Source organism: Hippopotamus amphibius, chromosome X (assembly GCF_030028045.1).
Source record: "Hippopotamus amphibius kiboko isolate mHipAmp2 chromosome X, mHipAmp2.hap2, whole genome shotgun sequence".
Classification (NCBI taxonomy): Eukaryota; Metazoa; Chordata; class Mammalia; order Artiodactyla; family Hippopotamidae; genus Hippopotamus; species Hippopotamus amphibius.
The window spans coordinates 20332093-20344477 of record NC_080203.1 but is presented as its reverse complement, the minus strand read 5'-3'; the positions used below and the strand labels follow the sequence as shown (position 1 = coordinate 20344477).

Genomic DNA, 12385 nt, shown 5'->3' with positions numbered 1-12385 from the left:
TTAAAAGTGAAGTGAGCTACCTGAATTTACAAGACTCCTGTTCCCATTCCCTGAGGGCCCTTCGTGACTGCTAATGTGATAAACTAGCAGGTGCTTCTAATGGGTTACTCTCCCTCCTCCCTCCTAGGTGGTACAGATGCATTTTAATACGGTCTTCTGCATAGGCTGCTTTCACCCAGAGTAGAAACGTGGAGTGTGGGAATTCCAAGTACCCATCCAGACTGGTGAGGGGGGAAGCAAGACCTTTGGGGCTCTCTGGGATCTCATCATGCAGACAGGCCCATACTCTGACAATGTTGGGTGAGGAGGTGGGTGGGAAAGGAAGGGACCTGGTGGTGAGTCAGCCTTGGTAAGTGCACTAAAGTAGGTTCCCAATCAGCTGGGGACATCAGATAATGCATTTTCACTGCTGGAGAGAGTATCCGTGACTCTCTTGGCATTTTGTGAATTAGATCTTTCAGGAGATCTGTCACTGGCTACATTCAAAGCTCAGAAGTAAACCTTAGGGTAGGTCTTTTATACATTTAATTACATAACGTTTGTGTTATATATATATATAATTTTTAGGAAAGTTTTTTGAAATTAATCACAATAGAACATATACTGCTTTTGGCTTCTTTTTTTTTTTTTTTGCCAGCATTTTCAGTTCTTCATCTCAGAGTCAACCTTTAGCTATTAAAGACGTGGGGATTCATCAGACATCTAGTTTTCATACTAGTAACAATAATAATGATAATACCATCAAACACGTAATAAGTTTATTTTGTGTCAGGCACTGTTCTAAGTAGTTTAAATATGATCTCATTGAATTCTCACGACAATCCTCTGAAGTTGGAGCTATTATTTTCTCCATTTACAGGGGAGGAAACGGGGGCATGGAAGCATTCGTGACGTCTCCAAGTCACAGACCTTGTAATTGGTGGGGCTGGGATTCAAACCCAGGCAGTACAGATCCAGAGCCCACATTCTCAACCTATAATATCAGCAGTAATCAGTTTGGGGGCTTAGGGGCTTGGGGTCAACCTCCACTATATTCCTGTTTTGGTAGGAAAACCGTGATACATCGTTGAGCTTGAAGAAAAAGAAAATTGAGTAACATTGAGAACTATATGGTTTCATTTTTGTTATCAATATTATATGTGCGTGGGGAAAGAGAAAGAGAGAGAGAGAGATTAGATTTGAATGTGAAAAGGACAAGGAGGTCTGGAAGAAATCACATAATTACACTAGTTATTTGGCCGGAGTGAGAATTGTGTAGGTAATTGGTCATTTCATTTTCTACTTACATACTTCTATATTGTTTGCAGTTTTTACAAGCATGTAATCAAACACACACATAGAAGAACTAATTAAGCTTTTAACTATACTCTCTAACACAGCATTTGGTTTAGATTTCCATAATCCTTTGAGGAAAGATCAGATTCTTCCCTGTTCTCCGGCCTAACGTAGTGCCTTTCATATAATAATAGGTATCCCATAAATGTTGGTGTGTTGCTGGTTTATTGGGGACTGTGTTGTTTGCATCACACCCTTCTATTCTCTCTGAGTCTGGAATTATTATAAACTCTGCCAAGATTTTACTATTTGGGAAATTTTGATTGGCTCTCTAGCTCAGAGGTTGACCAATCTTTTTCTCTCAAGGACGAGAAAATAAATATTTTAGGTTTTCAGGCCATTAGATCTATGTTGCAACTGCTCCTGCCTCTGGGGTGTGAAAGCAGCCAGAGCAAATATGCAAAGGAATGGGCATGGCTGTGTTCCAGTACGTTATTTACAAGAGCAGACGGAGAGCCACATTTGGCCCCAGGTCTGTTGTTTTTGGACCCCCGCTCTAGCTGCTCAAGCAGTGTCACTTGCACTGAGAAACAGCTGATTTGCTTTGTTCTCAATATAGTTTTCTCCAGCAGTTGTAAAGGCTCTGCCTAGTTCTGAAGGTCTGATTGATGTGTTATGAATTTACTTTAGGATTTTTGAGGTCTTAATCTAATTCCTTTGATGTTTAAAACTATCAGCTCACTACACTCTGGCCATCTGAGAGACTAGGATTGCCTTATTCCAGAATCCCATTGGGGTTATATTTAGAGTCAGCATACACTGTGTCTTGTTAGATTCTTCACAAAACACAGGGGCTTTGTTTGTTTGGTTTAATCCCTAGTGAAAACAAGAGAGCAGCACTCCTCAGGACAGGGCAAGAAAGCTGGGAGTTGCATATCACCAGCCTGGACTACACTGTTGGTCTCTTCTGTGTTTCAGGCACAGGGACAATGCGGTTGTCTAAAGCCTGTCCTGTGATGCTTTTAACATTCTTTTGGGCTACCTCAGTAGCCCCTTTCTTCAGCTTCTGTGTCCAGAGGCATAGTGCAGGTTTTCAACACTTTTCCCACTTCAGTAAGTACTCTCCAAGAGTACCCTCCTGGAGGGTAAAGGGAAATAATCTTTTATTTCCTGAATATTTCAAGGTCTTGACCTCTATATTCCTGTTCACAGTTCCTCCCAAGGGGAGGCCATGGGACCCTTTTACAATCAGGACCTTTGACCACCCATTTATTGCTCAATGAACAGTTGATGGGCAGAATTTTTTAAGTATGAATAGCTTGCAGGCTGAGTATAGTCAACCCCCCCAAATTTTGTAGCTTTCTTCACTTTAATCCCATGAACTGACATCTAAATTCTCTTTTGAAAAGGGCAAGAACAAATCATCCCCATCCATAGTCCTAATCATAAGTTTGTTTGGAAAAATATGTACATTGAATATAATTACAGCACTATTGTCTTCATAACTTTAAAAGTCAATACTTTAATGCTCACCTTTAACCTCTATCCTAGACAGAGTGGATAGATACAAAATAAAAAGTGCTATTTTTCAACAAACCCTCAGACATGAAGTATCTCCTTAATAATTTTTAAATTAAAGCACTCACATATTTCATTTGCATAGCGTAATGGACTGAATGTTTGTCCCCACCAAGTTCATATGTTGAAACTCTAATTCCAATGTGATGATATCTGGAGGTGGAGTCTTTGAGAAGTGATTAGGTCATGAAGGTGGAGCCCTCATGAATGGGATTAGTGCCCTCATAAGAAAAAGCCAGAGAGAGTTAGCTAGCTACTTTCTGCAACATGAGGACACAGCAAGAAGACAGACTTCTGCGACTGGAAAAGGGCCCTCATCAGAACCCGACCATACTGGCTGCCTGATCTCAGACTTTTGGCCTCCAGAACTAGAGGAAATAAGTTTCTGTTGTTGATAAGCCACCCAGTTTATGGTGTTTTGTTATAGCAACCCGAGCTGACTAAAGTACACAGCCAACTTTGTCTTTCATTGACAACTTTGTTTTCTTCAAAAGAGGACACACACTGGACTCCCAGAAGGAGTTACCCAAAGTTAAGTCCATTTGAGTGTGCTGGATTAGAATGGCTCATCTCATTTTTGCACCTGGTGGCCAAGAGAACAAAAAGAAACTCCTTGAGAAAAGAAAATTTTCTCTGTGATGTCATAATGTCTAGTGGCTGCAAACCTTGAAATCAGGAAACAACTCAGAGCCTGTAATTTAAACTTTATTTCATACCTATTGTTAAATTACACAAAATCACTGAATGGTTTGTAAAGCTACACCATTGAACAGATGTTTACAGTTGAAATCATGGGATTTACATGATGATGGCCAAAATGTATATTTATAGCATCCGCTGTATACAATAAACCAGTGTAGACAGAGAAAATGCACTTAATCTCTGCAAACCATGCACACCACAGCAATGACACAAAATATTTTTTCTGTAACAAGCTTTTCCACTGGCTGGGGCTTCATCCTGCTTTCCAACAGTACCTATCAGTTTTAAGAGCAAACATTATCAATCAAAACAAAACAAAATTGAAATACCACAATGATCTACAGAATTGTCAGTTTAAAAACACAAGATACACAAAATCGTTTCACTCTAAAACAGTCTGGCTTCAAGGTGTTTTGGATTTTGAAAAATTTTTTTCCTTTCAGTTTACCAGTTCTCAGATTCCCAGGACTATGATACCATCAGACAAAACAAAATTAAGATCAATTGATCCAAGCACAGAGTCAGGAACATTTATTTTTTAAGCCAAATACTCAGCTTCTCATCCAGCTTGTGGCCTTATTATTACAGATGAAACTGGATCATGCAAATGAGCAGATTGTTTAAGATGTGACTTTATGGTCACACTTCTAAGCACGTCCCTCATGAAAACATAAATGCCACTTCCAGTTGCCTTTTTGATTGACAGCCACGGGCTTATCGTAAGTCCTTACGAAAGCATAGCAAAACCCATAAAATGGAAACCGCCCAGGATCAGGATGCTTCTAGCACAGTGGGTTATATACTTCTTTTTGCCCCATGCAATTCACAACTGATACCCTAAAAGTATTTCTGCATAGACTTCCAATACCAAATCACTGTCTTCAACCCATATGTTTCTGATGTTTAACCTCACTGCAGAACACTCTTGCCTTTTGTTTTCTCAAAACAAAATCTGGTACATGGTTCACCCAAAGTAGCGAGGTAAAGCTTTTGGTGTTTGAATAACGCTGGCTATTCTAGTGCTTATTCTACCCTTGTTTTTTCTCTTGTAATTGTCTACACTCTGTCAACACGAAAAAGAACTAACGGGCTAGAAATAACCAGCCCAACTGGAAACATTACAATAAAAATGTACAAAAAGTAAATAACGATTCATTCACATTCAAGTTCAGTTCTATCTGATCAAGAATAATAACTTCAGCAATATTTTAAGACACACTATCCTGTTCAAGAGTTTCTTGATAAGGACCTCACTACACAAACACTGATAAGACAAATTCTATAGAAAGAAAGTCCTGACTTTAATCCAGGATTATATATCACAATATATTCAGCAACACACCATTTAGATGATGAAGAAAGATTCTAAAACAGGTTAGTTTGGAATGAGCACAACGCAGAGCTTTAAAATGAATGAGAAGCAGCGCCAAAAAGATTCCAGAATTGTTGAAATTACAGTGCCCAGAAATCGTCTGGAAATTAGACCTTTACATTGGTACTCCCTTTGGAAAAAGTGTCTTGTTTAATATGAGATACACCCTGTTTAAAACCTTTAAATAGTAGAAGGTAGAAAAAGTTTAAAATTTTAAACATCTCTTAAATAAGATATGAGACATGAGTCCCGTTCTATTTAAAAGCCAATATTTTCACATAAAACTACCCATGTTTGGAAGAGAAGTTTTTCATTTTCTACAGTTTGGTAAACTCTACCAGCAGTTCTTACTCTGTTTAAATAGATTCCTTGTTAAAATCAGAAGGAAATGAAAAGGTTTGTGTTTAATTTTGGTTTCTTTTATGTTCATGCTTACCCCTGGAAAAAAAAATGTTTGCTTCCAAGACTGGCTTTCAACAGCGTGTCATGAATAGTGTAAAGTCCATTTTTAGCCACAAGTTAAATGGCCACATTTTATGTTTTCATTTTGTCTCTATGACTAATTTAAGAACTTTTTAAAATATCTAAACAGCAATTTCTGGTGAGTCTGGTTCGGCTTTTGGATTTTATAAATACTCCAACAAACCAAAAAAATAAATAAAATAAAGACAATTTAATTACATACTGAAATTTGTTTTACCCACGCACAGAAGAACACTGAATTGAAAGGCAACTGTAAAGGCAACATCCTAACTTTTTTTAACTTCCAAACCTAAGGAAGCAGGATGTGTTTGGGCACTCTCACGTTTGAAGACTTGCCCTATTTTGACTGGCGCTTTGGGAGAAGTGTGCAAAAGCCTTTGGGAGCCACTTAGCGCCATTTCTCTACACTGCCTATGTAGTCATGGGTGCCGTTGCTGGTGCTGCCTTCGCTCTGCTCTTGGCCGGGGTTCTGCCTCTGGCTCTCCCGGTTCTCCTTCCGGCTCGGATGCTGACCCGAGCTCTGAGTCGGATTGGGAATCAGCTTCGGAATCAGCTTCTGAGTCATATTCTGACTGGCATTCAGGTTTGGGTTCTGACTGGGATTCTGACTGGGATTCTGGCTCTGGCCCTGACTCCGGCTCTGGAAATGGGTCTGCAGGAACCTCCCCTTCAGAAATCTGCGTTGTTCCCGACGCTTCCGCCTAGCTTCCTGATGCTCCTTCTGCCTCATAAACTGATACCTCTGCAAAAAGAGATCTTTTGCATAGCCGTACAATTCCATATCCAGAAAATTCAGTCCCTCAATACGCTTTTGGATTTCCTCATTGATTTCTACGCTAGAGGCCCTAGTGGTGTTATATTGCGTAAATGGTGAGATAAAGTTCATGTTGAAGGTTTTCTCAAACAGATACTGGGTCTTCCGCTGAAACTCGGTGAGGCCGAAGAACGCCATGTGCTTCAGATTCGATTTGGCGCTTTCCAGGAGGACCTTGTTCCTCTGCTTTTCCGGCATGACCGACAGGTTGTAGCAGCCCACGAGGGTCAGGTCAGAAAGCATGCGCACCTGGCGGTTGTTGGCTAGGTTATAGGGACAGTCCATGAACTCTTTCAGGGGACAGCCAGACCAGTCATCTCCAGTGTAGCAGCTGGGCAGCTCTTCGGAGGTTGGGGGCCTTCCGTCGCAGACATGCAGGGATGCTTTCCATGTCGCCCCTCTCTGGACATGCCTCCACTCACTCAGGTACCGGGACACGGGGTCGCGGAGGATGGTGATGTAGTGGAAGTTCCTATGGACAAAGCACAAAGGCCATGGGTCAAGCACTCGGGTGACATAAGTGGAGTCAGGGAGGTGCATGGCATATGTGATGTTCACTGGTCAGGAAGGAAGGCAAAAGGGAAATGATGGCAGTCTGGTGGCAGCTGTCCTGTGGACTGTGCTATTGTCCCCTGAGTCCCACTAGCCTGTCCAGAGAGCTCATTTTTCACCCAACTTGCTGGTACTGCAGCTAAAGTACATACGTCAGCCGAAACTCCACCCCCGCCCCCTCCTTCCCCTGTGTTTCTCTCTCCAGCTAGTGACAGGGTCCTCCCAATGACCTCATTTATTTCATATTCCCCACTCCCAAACCCCCATTAACTGATCATGAAATGGAGACTCAGTGGAAACAAGTGATTTTATTGAAGTGATACGAGGTTGACTAGTGAGCTCAAGTTCTAATCTTTCTTACTAAATACACAAAAGCATTTTTCTAATATCTAGTCTAATCAGGATATCTTATTAAAGAACAAAACCTCACTGAAAGAGTGTCTGATATGATGCTTTTGATTCTGGCTGTTGTCATAACATCATGGCTCCTACGTGATGGCAGTGGAATGTGGAGATACACAGCGAAGCCCAGGGGCCTCCAGAAATAAACATTGTGGTTAGTCACTGACTAAAATAGACACGGTAGCTGCCAATGGCATGTATATAAGCTACTACCTTGGTTTCAGCCTTTACTCACGTGCTAATATTCCCAGCAGAGGCAAGTTAACTCTATCAGCTCCAAAATGCCCCTTTTCTTTACCCACTGAAAGGACACCCAGATGTCAGCATGTGTGGAGGCTTTGCTGTGTGGCTGTCTTCACTTTAAAGCTGCAAACTGAAAAAGTCCTTTGCTCAAATAGCAGACTAGTAAACATGTAAACCACACACCCACACACACCCATACATAGCCATTATACACACACACACACACACACACACACACACACACACACAACCACACCCCAGAAGCATCCCAGCTTATGATGTGATCAAGGGAAAACCAACTCCGCAGTTGCGCTTTAATAAGAAATGAGCTTCCACTAAGGTTCAGTGGATGAAGGATGAGGTCGTGGATGGGCCTATCTTGGAAGGAAGACAACAATAAATGCTGAATATTAACATTTAGTTTCTGAAAGAAAACTTGGGGAATGGCTTGCAGCTTTTCTGGTTTATTCATTCCCATCTGAGGGATGGTGGTTCTGTACCCACCTGTGAGAAGCCAGAGGGAACCAACTCAACCACCCAAATGGCTGAGTCTGGTGGCTGATGCCCTCTGAGCAAACATTCCTCCCAAGGCTTGGGCTCTAAGCAACACAGGCACCCCAGGATTTATCCTGTGTGCCTCTATTCTGTGCATGGTGTTTCCTCTGCCTGGTGTGACCTTCCTTGTTTAACTGGAAAATTCTAGGCATCCTTCAAGTTCCAGCCCAAGTACTCTCTCTCCTCTGAGTATTTATCCCAGCCCTTGCTGCCAGCCATCACCTCTTCCTTGGGGTCACTTCCACACTTAACCTCTGTGAAAACACTTTTGATACTGAATCATAATTATTTGTTTGTATTTATGTTTAAACTAGGTTTTCCACGGCAGGGGCTCTACTTATTCTTCTCTAACTCTCGTCTCGTCCATTTCAGCTTTGCACCAGGCACAAAGCAGAATCTCCGTAACTCATTTGATTGTTTCTTTAATGAACTGTCCTGGGGAAGAGGAGGGAGAGTTGGGAACTGGGATGTCCATGCCTCATCGTATTAAAAACTCTGGAGAATCTAAGTGTCTGGCAAAAATCATATAAAATTTTTTAAAAATCACCTTCTATGATTTTCTGGAATAAACAAGCATGGGGCACAGGAGAAGCATCCAGGAGTAAGGCCGGAGAGGGGGCCAAGACCACCTTCGCCTGTCTCACTGCTTCTCCTGGGACCTGACTTTGCTGGTGCCACTCAAATTCATCTCTGTAAAGACCCACTGCTAACGAGTAGCAGCTTTTGTTCCTCAGTAGCCTTGACCAACAAAGGTGACTGCTGTTCCCATGGGCTCCGTCCTTCTCCTCCTAGCTTTGGTATTCATTCATTCAGTAAGGATTTATCAAGTGTTTATGCTAGGCCTGAGGCCATAGTTTTGTGGCAATTAGTCTGATTATTTGGGAAAGAAAAGAAATTTATGAAGTCCAGTGACACATTTGGATTAGTCTTTCAACCAGCTTGTCCAGGCATGCATTACAAATGGGTATTTTAAAACCCCACGATGGAGTCACCTTCATGCTCAGCTGGCATGTCCTCTGGCCGCATTTGTTTCACTGGTTTAAGCCTACAGTGACATCTTCTGGTAAATTCTAGAGTGCTTCCCCCGTGCAAGCCTGCAGCTCTCCTACCTAAAAACTCTCGGTTGTCCTTCAGAGCAGATAGATCACAACCACCAGGGTTAGTGTCCGGACCGATGTTTTGTAAGCACCATCCCCACGTGGAGAGAGAGAGGAGGCAGCACAAGAAGGCAGAGGCAGACGATTCACAGAGGCTCTCATGTTATGGATGCGTGACCTCCCAGCTGAAGGTCTCCTAGTGCCCGTATGAGAGAAGGGCCATCTAAGGTGGGCAGCCTTCGTCTCTACACTGTAGGGATTCTCACGGTAGCAGAGAAATTAGAGGCGCCTACACGATTGCATGCACACGTGCTGGTGATGACAGCTGCCCTCCACTCAGATGCCAGTAGCTCTGGAGAGTCAGTGATTGCCAGCAGCACCCTTCTTCCAGGGAAAATAGGCCCAGGGCACCAGACTGCCTCAACTGGAAACACTTGATGCTGCTTGGAAAACGATCCCATGGGTGAAAAGAAGATCCGGTGAAGGGTGGGTCTCCAGGGGTGTCCAGTGGCCTCCCAAATGGCATAGTGTGTTGGAGGTGGGAAGGCAGGTGGGGATAACACCTGGAAGGTTTTGTTGGGCAAAGGATTGAGGCTGCTCATTATTCTGAGTGAAGAGTTGTCAGGGAAATGTCAGAGAAGCCATCTCCCCACTGAGAGCAACTGAGGATGTGAAAGCCCAAGCTGATGTGACAGTGAGTGGAGAGGCAAACAGGCACAGAAACATGGGTGGTGATCTTCCAGCGCTCAGTTCCATTCCAGCGCCTGTATGCCTGGCGCTGAGAGAGGCCCTGGGGATGCCGACAGGGCTAAAACGCGGGGCCCTGAGCAGAGCACTCTGCTCTAATGTGCTATTAATGACTGGAGCAGGGACAAGGCAGAATGAAAACACTTCGCAGTGATTCTCAGCCTAGCCTAACGATAGAGAAAGAGTTTCTGTGGTTTTATTTGGAAAAACAAAGAAGAATTAGATGAGGCAAAAAGAGTGGAACGGAGTATGAGGCACAAAGGCCAGCATGAACAAAGGCACAGAGGCATAAACTAGCCTGCTGTGCGCGGAGGAAGGGCACACGAAACATCTTACTGGAGAAGTACAAGCCAATGGCTGGAATGGAGGATGGAGAGGTCACCACGGACCAGGTCATGGAAGGCCTCAGATGCCACGTTAAAGAATTTAGATTTCTGGGGATTCCCTGGTGGTCCAGTGGTTAAGACTCCGGGTTCAATCCCTGGTCGGGGAACTAAGATCCTGCAAGCCACGTGGCATTGCCCCCCCCAAAAAAAGAAAAGAAAAGAAAAAAATTAGACCTGTGTAGGCAACAGGGAGGCCTGTGTAAAGGGTTTTAGGCAGGGGAGTAACATGATGAGGTCTGTGTTTTAGAAAGATCACTGTGTATGGTGTGTGGAATTGGGGAAATGAGTTGGGGTTACTGTAGAAAACAAGTCAGAAGAATAGGAAACAGACTAGAGAGAGATTTCAAGGAAAAGAAACAAGACTTGGTAACAAAATGAATGTAGGGGAGAGGGAGGACCAGGGGTAAGGAAGCCTCCAGGTCTCTGGCTGAATGGACAGATAGAGCCTCAGAAAGTGACTGGGGCTTAAGATGTGGAGTTGTCAGCAAAACCTGTTAGTTTCAGACCTTGAGGACTTAGGAATCATTTTAAATTCCACACGTGTAGCTTCAGGTATTTGAAGACAGCATCTCAGTACCCCAAGGTTTCTCTTCTTTATGCTAAATATGGTTTTCAACGATTCTCTCCACTGCTTCAGGCCCCCTCACTATCCTTTTGTTTGCCTCTGAATATACTTTATTTTATTGGAACATGCCCTCTAGGCACAGTCTGACAAGGAACAAGTAGTGACAGTCTATCACCACCTTCATTCTTGACACCATTTCTCTTAACGTGGCCTCATATCACATCAGCTTTTTTGGCAGACGCGCCACACCACTGACACACTGTCAACTACCTTCTTTCATTCTTTTACACACAGGCCATTTGGAAACCCAATCTACTTTGTCCTGGACCAATGAAGTTTGTTTGTGGCCCTGTTTAATTTCTTCTTGGTAGAGGAAGTCTAAGCCTATCAAAACAACATATGGATTCTGAAGGTATCCCCCAATATCTTCACCATATCTTCTTATTTTCTTCTGGCAATGCCTGGGTCCAGGCATTGATCAAAACAGAACAAGATGCAGGCGAGAGCAGGTCTTTGGTAGCTGCTGGGGGCTGCGGAATGGTTTGATTTAATTTTAAGTGAGTGAGCCAAGCTCAGCCACAGAAAAATCACACTCAGCCTGTTTCAGGTAGTAGTGATTGGACAGAAATTTGTCACCAAACATGTCACTTCATTAAGATGACCAGGTGTCACATCTTTAAATTAGTCATGACTCCCCCTCAGTTATCTGTGTTGATTTATTTATTTTTTAAAGTATATTCTTTATTAATTTATTATTTTATTTTTAATTTTTTTTATTTATTTATTTTTGTCTGTGTTGAGTCTCCATTGCTGCATGCAGGCTTTCTCTGGTTGCAACGAGTGGGGGCTATTGTTCGTTGTGTTGTGTGGGCTTCTCAGTGAGGTGGCTTCTCTTGTTGTGGAGCACTGGCTCTACGTGCAGGGGCTTCAGTAGTTGTGGAGCGTGGGCTCAGTAGTTGTGGCACACAGGCTTAGTTGCTCCACGGCATGTGGGATCTTCTCTGACCAGGGATCAAACCCGTGTCCCCTGCATTGGCAGGCAGATTCTTAACCACTGCATCACCAGGGAAGTCCCCTGTGTTGATTTCAACACCATTGTTTAGTGCCTCTGTATGCCCATGGTGCTTTGACAGCAGGACACAGTGAAAGGTGTGCCACCCTCTACAAGTCTGGGCCAACTTTTGCCTGTCATTGATAAACGATTGTGGAAAGAACAGAAACCAAAGAAAGAGCTGTCCAAGCAAGAAACCCAGGGGCCATCTTTCACTCTTCTATCTCACTTATCTCTGACATCTGACTTTTCCCCAGGTCCTGCTGATTCTAGTTCTTAAGAGCTCACAAATCCATCCTTTCTACCACTGCCTGGGGTCAGGCCCTCATCACTTCTCTATTAGATCACTGCATCAGCATCCTGGCCCCCCTCCCTGTCTCCAGCCTCACATCCATTCCACACCCCCATATGGCACGCATCTGATCTACTACTCCCTAGTTAAGACCTCTTAACGGCTCCCTATCAACTATGACATGAAGTTCAAGGTCCTCCACATGTGACCCACAGCCCTGTGGGATCTAGCAATCACCTTTCTTTCTCTCTCTAGCCTTATCTCTATTAAG

The 12385-nt window shown here is 43.3% G+C and overlaps 1 protein-coding gene across 2 annotated transcripts in view; it reads right to left on the bottom strand.

The window, feature by feature from the left end:
• Positions 1 to 5689: 5689 nt before the first annotated feature.
• HS6ST2 (heparan sulfate 6-O-sulfotransferase 2) overlaps positions 5690 to 12385 on the bottom strand; it is a 287632-nt gene continuing 280936 nt past the window's right edge. Inside the window, exon 3 of one of the 2 annotated variants that reach the window (XM_057719233.1) lies at positions 5690 to 6696. In XM_057719233.1, coding sequence (XP_057575216.1) covers positions 5799 to 6696 — 898 coding nt within the window. In that variant the 3' untranslated portion in view covers positions 5690 to 5798. The remainder of the gene's footprint in view (positions 6697 to 12385) is intronic. The other variant, XM_057719232.1, reaches the window with a different exon arrangement.